This window comes from Physeter macrocephalus, chromosome 12 (assembly GCF_002837175.3).
Source record: "Physeter macrocephalus isolate SW-GA chromosome 12, ASM283717v5, whole genome shotgun sequence".
In the NCBI taxonomy this organism is placed as follows: domain Eukaryota; kingdom Metazoa; phylum Chordata; class Mammalia; order Artiodactyla; family Physeteridae; genus Physeter; species Physeter macrocephalus.
In genome coordinates, this window is record NC_041225.1 from 20,696,425 (window position 1) to 20,721,009 (window position 24,585).

The 24,585-nt window shown below is 44.1% G+C and overlaps 1 protein-coding gene across 1 annotated transcript in view; it reads left to right on the plus strand.

The window, feature by feature from the left end:
* Nucleotides 1-11,822, plus strand: part of SLC9A2 (solute carrier family 9 member A2) — a 90,738-nt gene extending 78,916 nt beyond the window's left edge. Inside the window, exons 9-12 of the mRNA XM_024116600.3 lie at nucleotides 1,789-1,885; nucleotides 4,393-4,524; nucleotides 5,748-5,838; nucleotides 6,868-11,822. Of these exons, the coding sequence (XP_023972368.1) occupies nucleotides 1,789-1,885; nucleotides 4,393-4,524; nucleotides 5,748-5,838; nucleotides 6,868-7,238 (691 nt within the window). The 3' untranslated portion in view covers nucleotides 7,239-11,822. The remainder of the gene's footprint in view (nucleotides 1-1,788; nucleotides 1,886-4,392; nucleotides 4,525-5,747; nucleotides 5,839-6,867) is intronic.
* Nucleotides 11,823-24,585: the final 12,763 nt, after the last annotated feature.

Sequence of the window (24,585 nt, forward strand, 5' to 3'; positions counted from 1 at the left end):
ATTGATTTATCAGACAGTGACTTTAAAATAGAAATAATAACATGTTTAAGAAAATGGCATTGACACTTTTGGCATCCTCATGGAGATTATAGAAACAAAAAATATCTAAGTGGAATATTTGAGCTAAAAATAAAGTAACTAAATTTAGGATCTCATTTGATCTCACAGCTGAAGAGAGAAGTGATTAACTGGAAGATAGGACAGAAGGAAATAAACAGAATGAAGAACAGAGTGAAAAAAAGATGAAAAAGAAAGTGAGAAATATATGGGATAATTTCATATATATGTAGTGAAAAGTTCCAGAAGGAGATGAGAGAGAAATCAGTAGAAGCGATATTTTAAGAGATAATGACTGAGAATTTCCCCAAATAGATAAAGGATATTAACTGTGACAACCCCAAGCAGATTAGATAGGGAGAGAACCAAATGAGATACATGCTAGTAAAACCGCTAAAAGTCAAAAATACAAAGAGAAAATCTTAAACATACTCAGAGGGAAAAAGAGACTTATTTTCTTCAAAAGAGAAAAAAAAAACCTGGCAACTGATTTTTCAGCAAAACCAGTGGACACCATTGGTAGCTTCAAAAATTCTGAAAAAATGTAACTGAACCTAGAGCTCCACATCCTGCTCAAATATCCTTCAGAAAAAGTAGAGTTAAAACTTAGGAACTTCTTGCGCTTAGGAACACTAGACAGCCCTTCAGAGCTATACTTGGGGACCATTCAGAACAGCAAGATCACCAATAAAAAGCACAAAAATGTGAAAAACATGGCACTAAATAGGCTGTGAAAAGGACATTTTTTTTTTTACAGCATGAGAGCTGAGACAAGAGGGCAGATGAGTTTGGCCTCATTTGGGAACGTGCATGCCCAATGACTCAAGTTTTTCTCCACTTTGCACGTGTCTGTGAATGACTGGGACAGTGCGATGACAATACTGGGACAGTACTGATAACGTGTTTATAAATTTTAGCAAGTAGTTGAGCTTGCAAATAGGGAACCCCTGAATAATGAGGATCAATTGTATGTACATACATATTATAAATGGTGTCTTTGTAAATGTTTCTAATGAGGTATTTAAAAGAATAGGTCGTAATAGCAAAAGGCAGCTAAAGTTTTTGTTGGAAAAAAAATCCTATATTAATTTATGGAGTATTAGAAATAATAAAGTGATAGCATTGCAAGCTACTCTGGTCTTTCCTCCTTAAATACTTGCATGAATAGACCCTGAAAAAACTTGTGCATTATTAAACTTGTATGAATGATTTTGACACTGAAATCAATGTTTTAGATTTTTGAATTATTTAAAAATATTGAATAATTCCTAAGTGTTATTCTTTAAGATTCTTCTAATTCTTTTTTTTTTTAATGAATTTTTTATTTTTGGCTGCGTTGGGTCTTTGTTGCTGCACGCGGGCTTTTCTCTAGTTGCGGCGAGCGGGGGCTACTCTTCGTTGCGATGCACGGGCTTCTCATTGCGGTGGCTTCTCTTGCTGCGGAGCACGGGCTCTAGGCGCGTGGGCTCAGTAGTTGTGGCTTGTGAGCTCTAGAACTCGGGCTCAGTAGTTGTGGCCAACGGGCTTAGTTTCTCTGCGGCACGTGGGATCTTCCCGGACCAGGGCTCGAACCCGTGTCCCCTGCGTTGGCAGGCAGATTCTTAACTACTGTGCCACCAGGGAAGTCCCAAGATTCTTCTTCTTAAATGATGATATTATAGCTCTAAGAAAGAAAATTGATGAATTTGATACATGTTGAATAGTAAAATATTTTTTTCTTAACTTTCACAGTGACTGTCGTGAAGAAAAAATAAGGAAGCTCACACCTGGTGAAATGGATGAAATTCGAGAAATATTATCAAGAAATCTCTATCAGATCCGTCAGCGAGTAAGAATAATTTATTTAGCAAAATATGTATTTGCCTTTGGCTAAAAATATGCCTTCAGATTAGATGCTGTCCACTTACAGTGGCTGTTGCCCCACCGTCATGCCCCCTCAGCAGGTCCCACACCAGACCCTTCCTTCCCTCAGACCCACCCCAGGGTCTGTCCTTTTAGGGTTCTACCCTCCGCTCAGACATCTTGGTCAAGGCTCTAGACTGGAGACCCAGCAAGCTGGGAATTCTGCTACCAAAGGATTGGAGATTAAAAAAAAAAAAAAAAAAGTGTGTTATCTAAGGTGAAGAAAGCAATTGATTGCTCTAAAAATTTTTTTAATGAAATAGCTTTATTGCTTAGAAGCCTTTTAAACATGTATTTAACCCTCTTTGTTGTTCATAAAGTGCTATCGTTTCTTCCTTTCCTGTATCTTCTGAGTCACTTCCTTCAAACCATTTCCATTTCTAACACCTCGTTGTCACAGTTTGCTAATAATACAGTTAACAGTGCATAGTTTGCCAAGCCCCATTTCTCTGCATTGCGTGTATTACCTCTTCTAATCCTCTAACAAGTGGTGTTATTATTGTCTCCATTTTACAGATGAAGAAACTGAGGCACAGGGAGGTGAAGCGGCACAGGGACACAGCAGTTGTCAGGGGTCCCAGTCACTCACATCAGGGTCATTTCTGTGGCTTCTTAACTGGCCTCCCCATAGACCATCCCGTTCCATCCGACATTACGTCTGCTCCATTCTTTTCCTCAAGCCCCTTTTAACGCAGCATCCTCTTATTTAAAATGAGACAAAGCAGTCGTGGCTTTCAGGCTAAACTAACTATTCTTTCAGCCTTTGGGATCGATTTTCAAGTTCCCCTTTCTACCTCTCCCTCACCCACCCAGACACCCACGGAGGACAGGTCTGAATTCATTCCTTGGACTGTGTTGCTCTCCCCTGCGTCTCCACTTGGAATGTCCCGCTCCTTCCTTTCAGTCCATCCATATTCTCCGATTTTTAAGGTTTCCCCAACACCCTCTATGTTGTTCCCAGACCTGTCTTTGAATGGGATAGCACTTAGAGCGCCTACATGCCACGTAGTTTTAGTACTTCCTTTCATGATTTAGTATTATTTTGTTAGCTTTCAATGCCCAACTAGAGAGTCAGTTCCTCAAGGCAGGAATTGAGTGCTGTTCTGCGTTACTTCTGTTTATCTCTGCTAGGCCGGATATAGTTCTGGGGATAAGGATATTCCCAAGAAGTACTCGTTATTTCTATCAGAAAATGAATTTAATTACTAAATACAATTTATTTAGGAAGTGGATTTCTCTAGAGCTTGTAAAACTAAAAATATTATGCCCTGGACAGCCCTCGTTTATAAATTGTATGGCTTCAAATACCAGGACATGATCATTACTGAGGGAGCCAGCAGCTTTTCTCAATTTGAAAAGAAATGTTCTTGACTTAATAGAGGGTCATGGCGCCACCAAGTGGCCCAAAGTGGTTGGTTTTTATACCAGCAATTACTATGCAATAGGGAAGGTATAAGTTGACTTGTGTTTTTTTCCCCAGCAACTACTGATGGGTAAATACAGACAGGGTACTTCAAGGTAGTCGAAGGTGCTTGATGAATTCGATCGTTTTCTCATTTATAAAGATCACACTTTTCAATGAAAAAAAAGTATTCACTGACTCTTATTAGAACTTGAATTCTTTATTCTTAAGTAGAGTATTTTATTTGGTTGAATCAAATACATAGTTATTGAAGACATGTGGATATATGTATTGAATATATCTATGAATAGAACAAAGCACTATATTCCCTGCAGAAGATACAAATGAATAAAATACAGCTCCTGCTCTGACACATTTAGACGACCACCACCATCACCATCTTCATCATAGCTAATAACAGTAGGTAACATCAATTGGGCACTTCTCTGTGCCCAGCACAGTTCTAAGGGTTTCTGTGACACCCATATATCATATATCTCTACAAATAACTTGAAATGACTACCACTGTTAACCCTTAAATTGAGATTTGGTAGAACATGAATTCGTTCAACATTTGAAAGAATGTTAACTTCTGTACTTCTTGTTTTTCCCCTCTGCACATTCATTGTTAAGTACCTATCAGAGGTGCAAAGCCAAAGAAATGTAGTAAAGTTTTGGAATTTCCAGGCAGTGATCATCGTTGTTTGTTTGTTTTTTTTTTTTTGCGGTACGCGGGCGTCTCACCACTGCGGCCTCTCCCGTTGCGGAGCACAGGCTCCGGACGCGCAGGCTCAGCGGCCACGGCTCACGGGCCCAGCCGCTCCGCGGCACGTGGGATCGCACAGGCTCCGGACGCGCAGGCTCAGCGGCCACGGCTCACGGGCCCAGCCGCTCCGCGGCACGTGGGATCCCCCCGGACCGGGGCACGAACCCGCGTCCCCTGCACCAGCAGGCGGACTCTCAACCACTGCGCCACCAGGGAAGCCCCTGATCATCGTTTTTGTAAAATGTTGCTTATATTTTCATTTCAGACTTTGTCCTACAACCGACACAATCTGACTGCCGACACGAGTGAGAGGCAAGCCAAGGAGATCCTGATCCGGCGAAGGCACAGCCTTCGGGAAAGCATTCGGAAGGACAGCAGCTTGAATCGGGAGCACAGGGTAAGGGGGCTTCGTGGCTCTGGGACGCAGAAGGCTTCCACCAACAAAGCCAGGATGGCCTCGGGGGGCTGGTTCACAGGACTCCTGGGATGGAGTTCATCATCACGTGTTTCCAGACATTGCTCAGACACGTATCACCTTCCAGACACCGTCTGGGCTCTTGGAATACGTTGGTGAACAAAAGGACAAAGCTCTTTTTCCTTGTGGAATTCACATTCTAGTGGGGGAGAAGGCCATCAGGAATGGACAGAATAAGAAAATTATCTGTTATGTTAGACGCAGTAAGTGCTGTGGACAAAATAAACCTAAAAGGGCTGAGGAAGGAGGTTTGGAGGATGGGGAAGGGTCATACAGGGTACAGTTTTAAACTGAATGGAAGGGCCAGGCTTCATTTGGAGAGTCTTGTTTGACCTTTCCAGGGAGAGGGTGCAGCCTGAAGGGGGGCTGCCATGCATGCATGTGTGGAAACTTCTAGGAGGCCGTGTGTGTGTGTGTGTGTGTGTTCCAGATGCTGCGTGCTAGGCATTCTACTTGGTCCAGGGCATTGCCATAGATAAGGAAGCCACTTTAAAAGGATATTCTGATTGACTGATCGGACATAGCAGGCAGTGCATCTCATTCTCAATAATGTTCTATACTGAGCTTTTAGAGACCAAAACGGTTATGTGTGAACAATATTATTTTTTTTTACATGTGAAATGTGGCAGCATCGATTAAAAGTTAAAGAAACTAGAGACTGTGGCTTTGGAAATGCCTGCAAGTTAGCTATAGTAATACTTTCTGTTCTGTCATTTTCAAGATTTGTGAAAATAAATACAACTTAAACATGCTACATTTTTCATGTACCTTCCTCCCTATCCATGTAGGTTCTAAGTCTTTTTTAGTAATGCTTTTATAAGTGGCTGTTTCTGTAGCTTTTCTTTAAGAAAAGCTGGTGGTTTTTATACCTTGTTCCTGAGGGTCCCACTTTATTTCTGTTTTCCTTAGTAGTACTCATTTCCATGATATTTTAGGAGAGGTTTTACCTATTTTAAATAAAATGACTATTACTTGGAAATTTATTCCCCATCCCTGCCAGCTCCTCACCCCGTAGTTTTGGAATCCAGAGCTAAAATTTTAATTTTTAACACCAAGGTTAGGTTTGACATAGAATTCTAAGCCTGTAACTTACAATAAATGACATGTGTGTCATCTAAATAAGTTTTCTATTTTTTTTTTTACAGGCTTCCACCTCAACCTCCCGATATTTATCCTTACCAAAAAATACAAAGCTTCCAGAAAAGCTACAAAAGAAAAAGAATATTTCTAATGCAGGTATTGAATACAGCGGGAGCAAAAAGACTTTAAACTTATTTATTAGTGTTGATAAAATAGAAAAATTTTCCTTCTTCTTTTTTAAGGACAGTGAGTGCAGTCGTTTGCAAATCTGTAATAATAATTTGCTGACCTTTTATTAGTGTTGCATCCTTCTGGAATGGAGAGTTCTGGGCACGTTATACGTAATTCAATCAGTTATTTGATTCTATTCGATATAACAGCAAAAGCAGATGTCACCGTGTGTGGTTGGTGAACAGGTAAATAGAAAGTTGTCACTCTTCAGAGGTTTAAATTTAACTCTAAAATGTTTACTACATTTCTAACTTAAATGTTCATAATAATTTTAATATATTTTCATAAAGGCAACTATATAATTGACTTATGGCTGTAATTATTAAAGCTTCGACATGACGGCTACTATCTCTTCATTTGATGGTCATCTTTATGTAGATTGCAAGCCATATTGGTGTTTTGACCATTTTATGAAAATATAAAGGAAATAAAGCTGTGTATGAGATTGTACATCCTAGATCAAGACAAGAACCTTCATAATAGCAGCTAATTATTGATCTGTTTACCGTGTGCCAGACACTGAACTGAGCCCCCTGGGGCCGTTCGGATGGGGCAGGTGAGTGCACAGCTGCCGCCAGGTGGTCTCGGTTTGACATCCAGCTCCACCACTTACTAATATCTTTTGAACCTCAGTTACTTCATATGTGAAGTGGGTGATTACGAGGATTCAGTAGGTTAATGCCTTTAAAAGTGCTTAGGACAGTGGCTGGCACACGGGAAGCTCTTGAGAATTAGCAAGAGTACACACTTGTGGACACGCGTGCTCGCGGGACTTATGCACACGCCCAGGACCCAGCTGGAGTCGGGGTGCGCCCTCTGGCCTCCCTGCCCGACCCCCAGAGCCCCAGGGAGGGCACAGCAGGTGCCAGACCCACGGATGTATTGGCCAGTCACCTGTTAACACCTTCTCCCTAAAAGGCCCGCCCACTCTGTCCTTCTTTTGCTCCCTGGCAGGTGGCAACAGCAGCGACTCAGACCCAGACGTCGGGACCACCGTCCTCAATCTGCAGCCCCGAGCCAGGCGCTTCTTGCCAGAACCGTTCTCCAAGAAAGCCCCCCAGGCCTATAAAATGGAATGGAAGAACGAGGTAGATGCTGATTCCGGGCAAGGGCAGCCCTGCAGCTCCCCAGCTGCCCACGGCAAAGAGGGGGGCCCCCAGGCCCCAGGCGTGCTCTGCCAGCCCCTCCTCTCCAAAGGCCCCTTTGGCTCCGTGTGGGGTGACCCTATGAACGAAGGCATCCGACCCAAGGCGCCACCTAGGTTGGTCCGAAGGGCATCAGAACCTGGAAACCGGAAAGGTCGATTCGGGAGTGAGAAGCCTTAATGGAAATGGCCAAAGCAGACCTGGGGGGCCCGGCCCTGCCCAGCTGTGGCTGCTTACCCGGCAACCTGACACAGCAAGGGAATCCACTTCCAACCCTCTGTGCATCTAAGTACTGTCCTTGGGTGGCAGAGCCATGCCTTTGATCCATGGGGCGAATGCTTATCCCAAGAAGAAGAAAATCAAACAAGCAAAAGCCCCATAAAATGTCTCATATGACCCGTTGCTAGCAGTTGTATTCTTTGCAAGCCTGAAGAAAAAAAAGCCACGTGTGCCTTTATTGAACTTGAAGGACAGAACTTGAAATTTTTAACACACCCTTGTTGGTGAAAGTTTTAATATATACATATATGCCTCAGATTTTATTTATGAAAAAAAAATGTATATCTGTAATTAGTTTTTCAGTGAACGGCACTAAAAATACTCAGAACACCTTTGCATGGCATCCAGGGCAGCTCCTAGAGGATGGGGGGAGGGCATCAGCTCGGGGTGGAGGTGTTTCCTGATCCTGAGCTGATGCCAGTTGGTTAAGGAAAAGCACAGCACGGAGCAGGGACCCCTGAGGACGGCAACAGCCAGAGCATCTAGGCAGAACCTCGTGGCCTGGCTCCCAGAGTGTAGCGCCTATGAAATAATGAGAGTCAGGTGGTTTTCAATTTGTTCCTCGTCTGCTGCGTGTTTTGGGTGACATCTAGATTCCATCTCCCCGTCGTGTTTAAATGGTACAAAGAGAAGGGCTGTGTGGGTGAAACCAGCTTATGCTGTATGCCAGACTCAGAGCCAGCTTGGGATGAAGTTTGGTCTCACGTGGTGGGTGTGGAGATGACAGGGCGGCGCCTGCGCAGCTGGCTGCCGGGTTTTATGTTGTGCAATACTGGGAGGAGGATGCAGGAGATCCCGTCACGCCCACCCGCAGCCACCTGCTTTAGACCTTTCCTGTAGCACATTCTAGAACTTTGAATCCAGGACAGAGGCTCCAAGCAGACAAAGATAAAAGTAGGGATAAACAATATTCCAATGTTTAACAAATTGGTGAGAATTCAGGTTTTGAATTTTATGCAGGAAGCACTTTGGAGAATGTGGGAGTTCTCTTTTTTTTGCACTAGTCAGTCTGTAATTTGTTACCTCTCCCCCCCCTCAAGAAAGTAGTAGCTCAAATTCTTCATCTAAAAACGAATTCTACTCATCTGAGTACTTTTTAAAAGTACAGCAGAAAGACAAGAAGTGGAACATAATCATTAAAGATTAATATTGGAATCTCTCAGACTATAGATTTTATTGGCCTGTCACTTTTCCCAGAAAAACCCCCTCTTTAAAACTTGACTAGAACAAGACTCAAAATTTCTGGGTTTAGATATGAGACGAAGCCACTCATGTAGTCCCTTGGATTCACACTGGAGATACAGCAAAGGAGACAAGTGACCACATACAATTGCTGGAAAAATATGAATAAATTAAACAAAAAGATCCGGTACTTAGAAATCCTCAGTCGTAAATCTTATCCCTTCCTTCTTCCTCCACCAACGTGAAGTCAATCTTCTACCTTTTTTTCTCATGTTCTAAAATCTGGGAATACTGCTAGATTGTTGGGCGTGAGACAGAGGGAAGGGTAAACACACAAGGTACAAGTTCAAAAGTGCACGATTTCTTTCCCAAACTCTCCCAGGTTGATCAGTGGAAAGCAGTGTAGACGTAATTTGAAAACTACAAGTTTAGGACCCTGTGCCAAAATTCTTAATTTTAAATGGAAATATTTATATATAAAATATATATATGTATTTCATCTGCTGGAAATAAATTAAAACTGACTTTTCATTTAGAATTTTCATTATAGGACTATGATTCATCCAGAGATGTGATGTATATTTTTGAGAGTTTGAAGACTAAGTGACAGTTTATGAAATCTGAAAAGGAAGGCTGAAATGTAAAATGATCTTAAAAATGAATTTCCTGATTTTTCTTGGTGTCCTAGATTAATAAATATTAGAAGGAGTCTAACGTTCTGGAACGGAAGGAGAAAAACATGGAAATGTTTATTATGATACTTCTTGTTAAGCACGCAGACCAAATTCAGCTTTCACCAATTAAAAGTCAGGTAAAACACTTGGATGACATTGTGTAAATTTCTAAAAAGGAACACTTATGTCATTTCATCTTTATTATCAGTTTAAATTTTTCCTTATCTGTGGAATGATAAAATCGATGAAAAAGGAATTTGACTTTAGTTTTTTCTCTGTACCTTCTTTTTATGAAATTATTAATTTCTAGACACTACAGGAGGAGAGGGTATGGAGTTGAAACCCTTTAACTAAATGTCACAACAATCTAAATTTCTGCAGTACAGAAACATCCCTGCCCTTGTAAATGATTCCCTTGTTTCAGACAACACTTGATCCGGCCAAGGTTCCAATGTGACTGTGGAATTTTGATGGGTCTTTAATATCTGTTGTAAAAAAAGTTGATTTGAACTGTTTACAAAGTCAGGGCTTATTTCTTTATATGTGACGCTAAGGCCGATTACTGGGAGCAGTTATGTCAGTTAGCAAACGATTAGAAATCGGCCCCGAAGTCTGACACTTTTTAGAAACATGCGTTTGCTGTATATGCCCCCAAACATTCAGGGTGAAATTCCCTTCGGCTTTTGCTAAGTTTTGGAGTCGGGGTGTACTGTTTTATCTGGGGTGGGGCATGTTTGTTTATATAAGAAGCGAGAAGCAGTTATTTATTACGTGTCTCAGCACATTTTGCATCTGTTGCATTGCCCAAATCATGTTTATGTTAAAACTGGAATTTCACAAACGAGTATGAGAACTATTTTATTAGTTCCTAGTGCATACTTTACTCTTTCAAGAGTGATTGAAGGGTTTCTTTGTGCAGTTGAAGTAGCTGTGACATTATCTGTTGAGGCCTGAACACTGAATATTGATTCCCTTCATCAGCTTGAACAAGTCAGGCTCATGAATCAGAACTGTCTGGTGATCTGGGGTTTTCTGGTTCGTTTTTTTTTTCTCCACTCTTAGAGCAAAATGGGTAGTTTGCTGGGTTTTTTGTTTTGTTTTTTTTTGATGTGAACCATTTTTTTAAAGTCTTTATTGAATTTGTTACCATATTGCTTCTGTTTTATATTTTGGTTTTTTGGCGGCAAGGCATGTGGGATCTTAGCTCCCTGACCAGGGATTGAACCCACACCCCCTGCGTTGGAAGGCAAAGTCTTAACCACAGGACCGCCAGGGAAGTCCCAGCTTGCTGGTATTTTATATCCCACATTTTAACCAGGTCCTTTCTTTAACCTACCTGTAAGGCAAGTGAGAGCCCCAGCTGGTAACTGCTGCCTGGCAGGGACCATAGCTCTCGTCCACGAGAAGTGACAAGAAATGACAGCTCCCTTTGGAATTTTTCCCAATGTCATTCACTCCCCACGTGGCTGGCACCCTCAGACGGTCGGTCAGCAGATGGTGGCCAAATACCCACATGGTTGGTTAGTTGTTGAGTGTTTTCAGTGTTCCGCTGGCACATCATTTTCCAATCCCTTTTATATTTCTAGTTTTCTACAATTTTTTTTCAAATAAAGTTCTACTTGACTATACCTCTCAGAATAGTCAATAAACTGTGGGTCAGTTCTCATACCGTTCTGGTCAGGTAATGAGTTCTTCTGTGTGCAGAGTTAACCTAGCTACTGTAAATGGACGGTCACGTTTCAACCCGCATGGCGTATTGATTCTTTTGGATGGCTCGGGACCTTTCAGTCTGTCACAGAGGTTTTATGAGGACCCATCATCCTCGTATTGTAGGGTGGAGAAAATCCCTCTGTGAGATGCCCGGCCGACTTAATGCTGGACATACTGGTGGTGACTTTTCTGATTTTCACTTCTGTAACGAAATACTTTGAATTAAATATTCAAATGTGTTCCCCTTTTTTATTTCATTGGGTCCTGCTGAGCCCTAAGTACAAGCGGTAACTGAGCTTCTAATTTAAACGAGGCCTCCAGTTACAGTATCTGTGCCAAACAGAAATTTTACGTGTGTACGCTGACAAAGGAGCGCTTCTCCTGGTTTCTGCGAAATGTCGTACAGAAGTTTAAAATATTAAGTTACATGGAAACGTATAGTTAATCACTATGGAGAAAATAATACATCACATGAAACCAGGAAAGCCCCAGAAATTCCAACTTTTATATTTATACATCAAAACCATTCTCATTTGTACTAAATGGGGTCATGAGAGCTGGAATTTGTGAAAGAAGAATTTTTAAGAGTATTAAAGTAGTTTCAGGGCCTTCCCTGGTGGCGCAGTGGTTGAGAATCCGCCTGCCGATGCAGGGGACACGGGTTCGAGCCCTGGTCTGGGAAGATCCCACATGCCGCGGAGCAACTAAGCCCGTGCGCCACAACTACTGAGCCTGCGCTCTAGAGCCCGCGAGCCACAACTACTGAGCCCATGTGCCGCAACTACGGAAGCCCACGTGCCTACAGCCCAGGCTCCACAACGAGAGAAGCCACTGCAATGAGAAACCCGCACACTCCAACGAAGAGCAGCCCCCGCGCTCCGCAACTAGAGAAAGCCCGCGCGCAGCAACGAACACCCAACACAGCCAAAAATAAATAAATAAAATAAATTTATTTTAAAAAAAATAGTTTCGGATACCTGTATATCTCAAGGTAGGCTAGCACTGCTACTGCATTAGGGAACCCGATTAGAGGAATAAAGATTATAACTGGTCCATTAATTTTCTATATTACTGTAAACAGGCCCTGGCCAAGTGCTCAAAGATAACATCTGCTCTGAAACCTTAACTGCCGCTTCTCAAGCCAGTCCGAACAAAAAACATTAGGTTAATACTGACCTTTGTCTTACCCAATGACTTTAAAGGTTATGGAGAGGTACGTATCAACCCACCAAATTTTAGGTTTTCACGATCACAGTTTTTGGCACCTGACAAAACTGTTTACGTATTATATTTGCTACCTTAATGACCTCTTACTGTCTGAGAGGTAATTACCTCTTACTTAACCTTTAGCTAGAAAGTTATTTTGAACAGCGGTTCCAACTTGGCATGTTTCAGTGTGTCATTTATTCCAAAGAGATGGTGCGGTGAAGGTGATTTGAAGGCGACGGGAGAAAATGCTCACCCTTGTCAGTGACATCACGGCCTGGCACTGTCAGAAGTGAGACTTCAGGACGCCCAGGCCTGCGCTTCAGCCCAGAGCACAGACGAAGGCAAACGCAGAACCTGCACCCAGCTGCGTGCACACAGACCCACAGGGCCAAAGCCCCACGGTCAGCAACTGAATGCGTATTAACATTAGGCTCGTTTCAGATATTTCACATGGTTTCAACCTCATTAAAGCAAACTCAGGATGGGTTTAGGTAGGGGAGGTAGCACAGGAAAAAGCAATTCTGTCTGGATGAGAACCTGAGTCCCAGCCATTCAAAACGCAACAGAGATTCTCTGAGAAGCCCCAAGAAAGGTCGTGTCCCCATTCCACGATGTGATTTGCAACTATTAATAGCTTTACTTTTTTTCCCCAGTGTGCTTTGGGAAAAGTTTTATTTATCAAAATGTTGTACAGTTTAAGAGTGATCAAAACACAATTTTTTCTAACAAGATTCTTACAGCCCACTTTTATACTATATATTATTAATAATAATTAACACTCTTTAATGTTTATAATTATCTTTTCCCCTTGAGGAACAACGCAAACTGAGAGTATCCATTTTCAAAATAAGAATCCGCACAATGTCTTACCATGTATTGAATCAAGAAAATAGTAGAAATTTTAAAATTTTTATTGTTTTCACAGACAGCTATTTGTAAAATGGTGAGTTTAGATGATGTTTGAGAAAAACAGATTTAAAGTAAAATGATGTTTTAAAGTAAGTATTTATGCACCTGATTAATGAGAAACAAATCCTTCTGTGATGACATGTTTTCCTGAAACTATCTGCTCACCATCAGTATAGAATAAATTTCAGATTATGTATATATTTGGTGTTGGTTTACAAGCCAAAGGCTTGTTGTTTTTACTATTAAGATGTGTGTTAGCATAGAAGAGGCTAAAATTTAAAGCACTGATTCAGGACCCTGAAATCAATAAATATACATAAGGACACAATAGCTTCTAAAAATTACAATTTATTAGGATAAATAATACCTCATTACAATTTTAAAGGAATTTTACTATTAAAAAATCATTACCATATAACTGGCAAATTCTTCAGGAAAAAAAAATGTTTTCTCAGCCCATCACCCTGTTCCAAGAGGAGCTGCATTATATATCATGCTGGCTAGACATGCAGGAACCTTATTCCGGAGACTTCTTAAAAGCTGGCTCCTAGGGCCACAGGGCTTATGGAGCAACACCGGGCTGGCTTCTCAAGTGCATTCCAAATAAAAAGCTGTTCTCTCACAGCAGTTGCCCAAATGCCTAACATTTTCACTCGAGTGGGCTGCCTCTTCTCCCAACAGATTTCTCCATCTTTTTACAGAAGTGTCCTCAGGATAAGACGCCTTCTTAATGTTCTGAATGTTCTTTAAGGGCCCATAAATGCCCACAGGTGTTCCCGGCCAGGTAACACAGGAAGGGCACGGCGTGCTCAACACTCAGGATGAGCCTCTCTTACCCGGCCGAGCCCCGCCAGCCCAGACACCTGGGTGGTCCAGTCCCTCCCGGGGCCTCCCTGAGGCCTTTGGGACCCCCCCCCCCCGCCCCCGGCCCCGTCCCCCAGTCCCACGCCTACCTCTCCCCCGCTCCTCTGGATTACTGCCTCAGACTGATCCCTTCCCGGCCTCCCGGGGGTCCTCCTCGCCACAGCCACGGTGGGCTTTCTGAAACCTGAAGGTCCTCGGAGCACTGTCCAGCGTGAATGCCTAGGGCTCCCTGCCACCTGTCGGCACGTGAGGTCACCCTGCGCATGGTGGGTGAGCCCTTGGTGATCTAAGCCCTCGAGGCTCAGCTCTGGGCGTGCACTGAGCACCTGGGGCCCCCGAGGTCTAGGGCAGCCTCTGGGCATCAGGTGACTCTTACATGCAGCCAGGGCACAGCACCCCTCATTCTAGCCCCTTCCCCTTGCTCCAGGATAACTCGCCAGACCTCAGGTTCCAGGAGGCCACAGGGCACTGGGCGTGGAGCCGTGCAGCCGTCACTGCCACGCCAGGCACCCCCCGCTCCCTTTCTGCTCTTTGCTCATCCCTCTGGGCACAAGCAGAGATGCAGCTTCCTCTGTGAAAAAGGCCAAGTCTTCAAGAACCTCAAGCCCCAGGCGGCTTCAGAGCACGTACCAGCTGTGGCTGACACAGTGCTGGAAAGGATGCCATTTCCCTTATGAACTTTTCAGGCAAGTTCAATGCCTCTAAAGTAAGAGTCCATGTAATAGTATCGGGTTAGCCAAAAAGTGCGTTTGGGTTTTTCCACAAGATGGTATGGAAAAACCCGAACGCACTTTTTGGCCAGCCCAAGTTGAACCAGATGTAACACCAGATATTTTTGACTTTTACAAAAAGACCAATTTCACGTGGCTCGACCTAACGCACTGCAAAAGAGTACAGAAGTCACTCAAGAGAATTAAAAAAAAAAAAAAACCCACACGTGACGCAGCAGCTCTGACTTCTGTTCAGAGCATCCTGTCCCGCCCTCAGATGCCTGGCACGTTCCTGTCTCGGCTGTTTTATTTATCCCATCCCGTCCAGGGAGCACGGCCTCTTGGCCACCTGTGCCCCCAACTTTCCCTACAACTAAACTCAAGCTTGCCGTGCTCGGACACCTTTCCAAACTCATCCCTGCTGGCTTTCAGTCCCTCAGAATTTTAAGCGCCACGTGGACCAGCACTACTCAGCGCTACTCAGAGCTGCGCCGGGCTGTTCTCAGCAGCTACCCTGGTGCGTGCGGTGGTTCCAAGTACGGTGTAAGTGGGCTGTGAGCCAGGGACTATTTATGGCAGAAAACCAGCCACGGGAGAGCACAGGCCTGTACATACTTTTCATCTGTTCTCATGCTTCAAAAAGGGCCCTTGGACATTTCACAGAATCTTGATAACAACGGGAAAGGACTGCTGCTGACGAACCAAGGGGAAGAATATAATTAAAAGGACAATAAAATGATCACGATGACGGCAAACTAACGTTTACTGAGCGCTCGCCATACAAAAGGCAGAGGGGTCACCTGCTCATACAGAACCTCCTACAGCTGTCGTAACACGTCTGCGCTCCGTTTCCCCATGTGACAGATGAGGAAACAGAGGCAACTCACCCAAGGGCCACACCAGGAAGCGGAAACTTAAAGTCTGTGGGATGCCAGAGTTTGAGTTCTTAACCATGAAAACAGAAATCACGGAGAAAAAGACACGACAGTCCTTTCTCGGGCAAAGTGGCAATGAGAGCAAGGGGGCAAGGGCTGAAGGGATCAAGAGTGAGGGAACGGCCGTGGTGGCCGAGGAGAAATTGTGTGCAAGGTGGCCTGAGGACAAGGAGGACACGGTGCTCACGCGCTGGAAGGCCACCGCCGCCCTGAGACCTGGTGGCTGCCCGCCCCGCCCCCTCTCCTCCTCCCCACTCTCTGCAGCAGCCTCGTCCTGCCCCCAACGTGTCTTACGTGGGGAGGATAAACCCCTCATGAATCCCCTTTACTTTAAGTCAACGTAGCCAAATGGAACGCATTCCCAACGGACTCAGATCCATTCACAGGCTTAGGTGAGCGCAAAATATCACACAGCATCATTGCTGCAGAACCTGAAAGAGAACTCCATCACCTGTTCTTTGTTCACATGCTGACCCTTGACCTCGAGGGATATCACATCGTGCACCTGCCTTTATATGGGGAGGCACCCGGCCACCCCACCTGGTCACGTGCTTGAAGTCATTTTATCTAGATGTACACGAATCCATCAGACCTCGCCTCCGGGCTGGAGTTACAGCTTAAACTTCCGGCAGAAAATCATAAAGTATTTCAATGAAGACTGAAATTAAACTCATGAACTTTGCCTCCCGAGTCTGGTAACCTAACTGAACACGGAGCTGATCCCTCATCCTGGAGCCATGACGATGAAGATTCAAAAGGCTGCATTAAAGTGGGGTACCATTAAATTTAAAGAAAACTGAACAGCACAAATAGTCTTGTTTATAAAGTTGTTAATCTGAGGGTCAGCCGAGCACCCGTCTCTGAGAAAAGAGGTTCATCCTCTTTCCTAAAAGCAGCTGGCCCTGCGTCCCAGGAGCTCCCCGCTCAGCGTCTGTTCTTTTATTCATTAAACATTACGGAACACCAGCTACAAGCCCGGCCTGTTCTGGGCGGGGGTCATGGCAGTGAGTGAATCCCTCCCCTGGTGGACTGGACTTTCTCACTTGTGTGTGTGTGTTGGAGGGGGCGGAACCTGGGGACAGAATATATGCAAGAAAACAAACTTATAGTTTCAGAAGTGCTACAAAGAAAATTGAGTTATCTTAGACAATGATCAGGGACGGCCTCTCTAAGGAAGCAACTATCTGAGACTTGAATGATAAGAAGAGTCAGTACAGACACATGGAAAGAATGCTGCAGGTGAAGGAAAGATCGGGTTGTGATGTTCTCCTGTGGGAAGAAGCCAGTGTCCATAGGGGAGGTAGAGGGTGGCCGGCCCACACCCTGCAGGCTGTGACACACCCCCCCACACACACACGTACACGCGCGCGCACACAAGGGTGATAAGTGCCACAGAGAGAAACAGAGCAGTGACATGGAGGACACGGAGTGAGTAAAAGTATAAAAACATGACGACATGGTCATCTAACCAATGCCAACTGACTTACTGCCGCAAGAAGCTTGTGAATTTGATGACTAAACAAACTGAAAGCTGTGACCCACTTGCATAAGAGGTTACAGTGTATGTAACAACTTTACATTCCTCATACTTGTGCTGACGTAACTGACGCGCATGTATCACCATCTGCTAATACGCACGCTCACACGTGGACCGAGGGATTCTGATAACACAGGTCGCCCACCACCTTGATCGATACACAGCAGGCCCGACTAACGACACTGCTGGAGGTTTTGCCTGAATTGCTCCTGACTGCTTCGTGGCACAGGGGTTTCCGGGGATCTCCTGCGAATCTCTGTGCCCACATGTGTGTAAGCACGTTCGTCCTGGGCTCCATTCCCAGCTTTGCCTCAAAATTAGAGCGGGCATGCACCTGAAAACCAGCCTCTGGGGAGCAGACCTGTAAATGCCTTTTGGAATCGTGTAGCTGGACTCGCGCTAGATCTGTTTCCTTAAACGTGAGAAAAGACTGAGCTAGAAGATGCTTCCCGAGAGGAAGGTCTTGCAGGAAGTCTGTGCTTACTTCTGAGATGATACTGATGGTGGGGAGGGGAGAGGACTGTGGAAGAGCATCCCGGGGCAACCCGGCCAGCCTCCTCCTGCCTTCCGGAGGTGGGGCTGGGGGACAGAGAGAGGAGGGGACACCACATGTCTAATCCTGGTACGTCCACCTGAGGCCCGCTTTCAGGACACGAGGACCTGACCCACGGCTGACCCCGGGCAGCAGAATCTGGTGAAGCTGCCCAGGGCTCCCCGTGTTCACAGACCACCAAACACTGCAGAGGTTCCACGGGCAAAAACGACTTTATGTGTATAGCTCTCCTTGTTGGCAAAGAGCAGGATGTTCACATAACTGTCTCTACTCAAACCTGGCTCCTTTCCTATGAAGTAAAAGCATTTTAATCCTCCCGATAAATCTCCACCCATTCTGTAACAAACGGGGGTTCTGTTCATCTCAGCTGCTTCTTTAGTATTATGAGCCGCCCTGCCACCGAACGGTGGAGTGTATTACGCTGTAGAAAGACACACTGCCACCCAAACCGACTCTTGACAACAGATGCTCACGGAGCAGCTATCAGTTGGATTTTGTGTGGTTGCTGGGCTTGTGAGGATGACTGATCACACGCAAAGCAAAGACCTTCAGAAACCATTTTCTTAAGTCAACAAAAAGGCTCAGCGTGAAGTCTGGAGGGTGAACTCCAAAGACCTTCGGACTAAGTATGTATGTCACAGAAATGGGGTGGAAATCCCAAACAAGCTGATCATCAACTCTACGTTAAAGTGCCTTATTTTATGCTCTAATCCTTTGGGGTTTCGTGAAAAACAAGTAGCTGAATTGAACGTGGGCAGAGGTCCAGCGCTGCAGGCTGTCAGGCCCTAACGCCTAAGCTGAGAAAGAGTCGTCGAAACCCCAGGGCTCTGCTCACTAAGAAAGGCAAAGAGGGAGTGAAGAGCCGGCGAGGTAACTACCCACCAGCCACGTCGCCCGGCATTCGAAGAATGGACAAAACATTTCAACGAGTGCACAACATGAAAGCTGTTTCAGCAATGGTGGACACACCCAGGACCAGTCTGGAAGCAGAGCCACTATATTACAATCCTTCGTCCATCTCCTGCCCCAGTAACAGCCAGATTGACAGAGGTTGCAGGACAGCTACACGGCAAGTCTCAACTTGAAGTCAGGAAGCCCAAACTCAAAACTATAAGCTTGCCGAGGGAGAGCACGGGAACCATAGTGCTGGCTGAAGACATCTAGGGAATTGTTACCGGCTGGATGTAGAGAGAGGTGGACAGGAAAGAGACAGGTCCTGTGGCTGTGGCATGGATGCTCACGCTAACAGGCGAGGAGGGCTCCGGGCTCTGTCATGTGCGAGGTTTGCAGCCCTGGACAGGTTAGCAGAACCTGGCGGATGCTAAGTGCTCGGTGGACACCAGCTGCTGGTGTTACAGTTCTCACTGCTGGTGTTATCATTCGGTCTTTACATAAAGTCTAACCAAAGAGGCACTGCCGAGCGGGGACAGGCTCTCTGATTCTGAACGAAAACCCAGGCACAGGGCGAGAACTCACCCTCAGGGGCTCTAGCCAGGGCAAACAGGAACACGTTGGTAGCTGCTCCAAGAATAACATAGCCCAGGGCACTGCACAGGGTGCACACCAGCAAGGAAGACCATCTTCCGACGACATCACTCCAGCAGCCCTGAGGAAGCAGGGAGAACAGAAAGCCTCTGACTTCCTGTAAACAACCAAACCCGGAAATACCCCCAAAACGTGACCCGGTGGGAAACAGCGGGGGACTGGGTTTCAGATCCTGAGTTCAATTCTGTTATGCCATTTGACACAGTAAGTTATTTTCTCTGATCTGTCACATGTTGAGTGGGGAAACACAACATAGTTTTTTTTTTAATCACCCAAAAGTCTAAGATACCAAAGAAAGCATCTATGATAATCTGATAGCAAAGAGTGGCTGGAGGAATGGTGAAAGATAATTTTTAAAGCCTCGTTTTGTCTTCATTCTCAGTACTTTATGCAGCTTAACTCCTTAGTAACCACAGTCACCGTTTAGAACTTTAGAAAATACGGAAAAACAAAATGAATACAAAAATACCTCATAATCCCAAATCTACATACGTTTTTAACAAAACGACCATACTGTACACGTTTTGTAGCTTGCTTTTCCACTTACCATCCTGAACATCATTCCATGTCATTAAAAACTTGCCTTTATCTTTCCTCAATTTTCATTTCAATGGATTTTAGAAATTCTCCACACTTTTGACCTGGGAGAGGTCACTGGCCTCCCATGTTCACAGGGCAGTGATGTAACCTGGCAGCTACGCCCTGGGCCCTGGGCCAGGCTGTCCGGGTTCAGCTCCAAACTCTCATCATTCCACATACTGCACGTGTATCAGTCAATATAATTACACACAGAGGCACATCTCTGAGCTCGGCTTCTCTACTGTAAAGTAGGAGTAATCATAATATCTGCCTCGGAGATTCCTCTCCCCCGTCAACACTTGCTACGTGCTTTATGTAAAAGAATGAATCATTAAAAACCCATAACCCCCAGACTGGTGGTTAAGACTGGTTATTATGAGGATTAAATGTTATAATGTGCTTAGAACGGGGCCTGACACATCGTAAGTACTTGATAAATACTAGTCGCTTTTATTAAAATACATATAGTAAAAAATATTAGACTAATCTGATTTAGCAAATCTTTTCTTTGCAAAGATTTGTTTTTGAAATTAAAATTTTTTATAAATCTTTTAATTAAAATATGTATTTACAAAAGTAGTGGTTAAAGAAGACATTTTAAGTAGGTATTCCTCTACCTGAAGGTTTTCTAAGGAAGGTTCTCATTAAATTACAGCTATGGGATATATGAAATGTGCTTTGTAAGCACCTACATAATAAAGCAAAGGATCAATCTGAAAAAGAGGGTCGGGCCATAGCTGGCAATAAAAATTCATAAAGTGCTGCTGTGTTCCAGGTGCTCTGATAAGTCCTGCTGATAAACATAAATAAACAAATCAAGTCTGGTCTTTATTCTCAGGGAGGATGGAGTCCAGTAGGAGAAAGGCACTTGAGTAATTAAAATACACTGTGATTTAAGTGACCAAATGTATACACACATATTAAGTATTTTGGTAGTGAGTTTCCAAAGAAAACAGAAAAGACGTTTACTAAGATATATCCTAAATTCTTTTCTCACAAGAAAGAATATGAAATATGACATGTCACCCTACAAGCAAATGCGTTAGTTTCCTATATAATCCGATACCCATCTATTAAGGCAGTGACAGATGGCGTGTAGGGAAACAGTAATACGTGCTTAGAGTTTAGATACTGAGATGAGGGGACTTCGTCAAATTATTTAAACTTTATAAGTCTTAATTTCCTCCTACATAAAAGGGAGACACCCAAATACTTTCCTGAGACAGAATGAGAATATGACTATTACTGTTAGGCCAATTTAAAACATGAAAGACTTTCACAAAGAAATAATCAGGGAGTACCTATTTGGTTATTTAAGAATTCGTGATGGGATCTGACTGAATTCCTCTATTTTAAAGTATATTTTAGGGACTTCCCTGGTGGTGCAGTGGTTAAGAATCCGCCTGCCAATGCTGGGGACACGGGTTCGAGCCCTGGTCCAGGAAGATCCCACATGCCGCGGAGCAACTAAGCCCGTGCGCCACAACTACTGAGCCTGAGCTCTAGAGCCAGTGAGCCACAACTACTGAGCGCGCGTGCCACAACTACTGAAGCCCACGTGCCTAGAGCCCGTGCTCTGCAACAAGAGAAGCCACCGCGATGAGAAGCCCGCGCACCGCAACGAAGAGTAGCCCCTGCGCGCCGCAACTAGAGAAAAGCCACGCGCGGCAACGAAGATCCAACACAGACAAAAATAAACAAACAAATAAATTCATTAACAAAAACAAATAATAAGATATATTTTACACATGAGCCACTCTTGGGAAACATAGTGTTGTATGTACATGGTGTTCACTCACTGTGAGACCAGCTATTTAGACCAAGGTCACAGCTGATCAATCCCTGGGACAAAACTGACCATTCTGTTTGTACTGCACGAATGACTGGACGCCGAGGCCCCGGGACCAGCATGGTGCAGTGGAGGGCACACAGGAGCAGGAAAGAAAGGGCACATCAGTGAAAGGGTCTGAACTGCAAACTACTGGGTGGTCAGAAGTGGCAGGTGGCGAGATCAGCTCTGGATCTTTCTACCCCCTGCGGTCGGTGTACAACCCACCACTCCCAGTGGCTCCTCCGTCTATACACTTAAGTTTTATAACTGATAAGCCACGTAGTTCAAAAAGGCCCAACTTCAAATAGAATCCTAAGATCTGAATGGATTTGATGATTGTCAATCAATTGAAAGAAACAAAACTGGTCATAACTTCTGTTTACATTCTTTTCTCCTAGTAAAAAGCTGGCAGGGAATCATGGGAAAAACATGTTACAATTTAAAAAGTGGGCTCTCTTTCTGACTCAGCGAGGTCCTTTCAGATCTTGCCACGCAGTCTCTTCAGGCCTAAGTCTTCTCAGAGGTCAACCGAGGAAGAGAGATGACCGAGGGATCCTCCCTGAAATAAGGGCACTGCAAATCCTCACCATCTGCACACTTCCTTTTTGGTAAACGTCAAACCCCTATTTTACTACAGCCATGATGGGTGGCCTCAGAGGCGTAGGGTTATGCTTTCAAGATGTGTTGCCAGGTGGAAGAGGACTTACCACCAATGTGCTGCAAAAGAACTGCAAAACGCCACAGGAGGAGCCTGTAAAACACATAAGTAACATCTATAGAATCAGCTAGACCCATCACAAAAATGGATGAAATTAACAGAAAAACATTAGGGAAAAAAAGACCATTTTTAAAAAGTAAATTACCCCATAATAATTTTTCAGATGGAAGAGTAAAGTAATATAATTTTTAGTAAAAGGCCTTCAGAATAAAATTGAGGGAAAGCAGGAGAGAGACTAGAGGCAAAGGTCACCCTTAGGGACCGTGAGAGAGTCCTTCTCACCCTGCGCGAGGTAAGAAGTCATGACTTCTCCATGACTATAACATCAGGCTACAGGTTCCTGCAGGCAGGAGTCCACGCCTAACCAGTTCCCTGGAGAGGCTCAGTAAGTACCTGTGACGTCACAGGCGGTGTGGGGCATGGGGGTGATGCTATACCTGGAAACCTCTCTGAACATACGTAGTCTAGGAAAAGATAAACTACATTTGCTCCAGGGTCGCCCTTTGAAATAGTCTGAAAATTCATTTTATCCCCTTTTCATGCACCGGTGGATATTACTTAGCTAAAAGACTGATGTGTTTTCAGGTACTCAGTTCAGGGGGGTTGAAACTCAGCGCTCTGAAAATGTGCAAGATTGCTCACCTACTATCCCAGCGACTGTTGGACCCGCTCCTAGAGACCTGACACGAGGGCTCAGCAAAGGGACGACCGTGCTTACACCAAACAAATCCTAAGCAACAGAACGCTCATTAACGCAAATTGGAAACTGAGGCCTGGGTGTTTTTAAAGTGGTGACCCTAATCATGAACTGATTTAAAAAAACCCACAGTATCTAAAATTTTGAGCAAACCAGAACTCAAAATTGTATTCTACAGTAAGCTATACCCATCAAGTTCAAGGAATCAAGGAATCCAAATACAATGTGTAACAACAGCTGCCACCTGTAAATGCCTGGACCACCCTGACGGAGAATCCATTTTAACTTTAGCTTCTTTGCCACTGATCCTTAATATTCAAGGAGCATATACTACATGCATTCCTCAAATTTCAAAAATGGGGCGCGATGAAATGAGCAAAGAGGGAGGGATAATGCGTACCTGAGCAAAGCAGTACCTGTTAAATAATGTGAAACTCCTCCCGGAGTCAAGGAAGGAGACCCATGTGCCGTCTACAGCCTGACGAGGTAAGACCTGAAGGGAAAGTCTCAGTACAGCAGAAAGGAGAGAGAAGGCTGGTGTACTAGGGGATGGCCTGCTGTTCTTCACTAAGGCACAGAAGGTGCATGGGCTCTGGGGTCAGAGGTTTTCAATTCCAGCTGCATCACTTACTAAGCATGTGCCCTTGGAAAGTTATTTCATGTTACCAGAGTCCGTGCTGTCATCTGTAAAAAATGGGGATAACAGTACCTGCCTGGTAGAAAGAGGATGAACATTAAGAGATATGATGGCTGAGAGAGGTCTGACACAGCAGAAGTGTTCTCTTTCCTTCAATTCTGGGGTAAGGACTGATCGTTTTGGCTAATACTCTGAGTTAGTAGAAAGATATTTTTTCCTTTTTGTTTTCCTTCCTCAGTCACTTGGTTACCTGCTACAACTGGTTCAGGAGAGGAAAAACACATCTTGCACACACACAGAGAGTTTTCTTTATATTCAACCCAAATTCCTTTTTCCTGTAATCCTGGTTAAAAAGAAATATCTTTTTTCTTCCACAATGAATCCTTTGCTTCCTTCTCTTGGTGGCTGTACATTAACCTAACATAGAAACACGAACTTCCAAATACCCTTCTTAGGGGCCCTTTTCCATGGTTACAGCTTTAGATGGCCATATACTTAATATCCAGTGACCTTAAATAGCTGACACATTTATAATACCAGAACCACGGCTCATTATTTCAATTTTAAGATTACTTAAAATTTCTTCTGGTTCTGAGCCAATTTCTTCTGGGTTTTACTATCAGTTTTGCCCCATCAGCCTGCTGATGTTTTATATGATTTATAAGACTCAAAATACATCAGCTAGCTATTGAGCTTTCTGGATTTTTCAGAAAAGGAAACTCAATTGTCCAACAAGACTTCTTTTTTCCAAAAAAATTCCCAGTACCACTTGTCATTTATTTCAAATGATTATTCTAAATAAGAAGGGGAGAGGAAGCTGTAAGTAGTCAGGCTGAAATCTATAGAAGGTAAATATGAAAACAGCAACTCATGATAGACTTACTTTAACACTTCGTGAGCCTGAAAAATATTATCTTTCTCTAGCCGGCTAAAAAAAAAAAAAAACCCACAAAGTTTG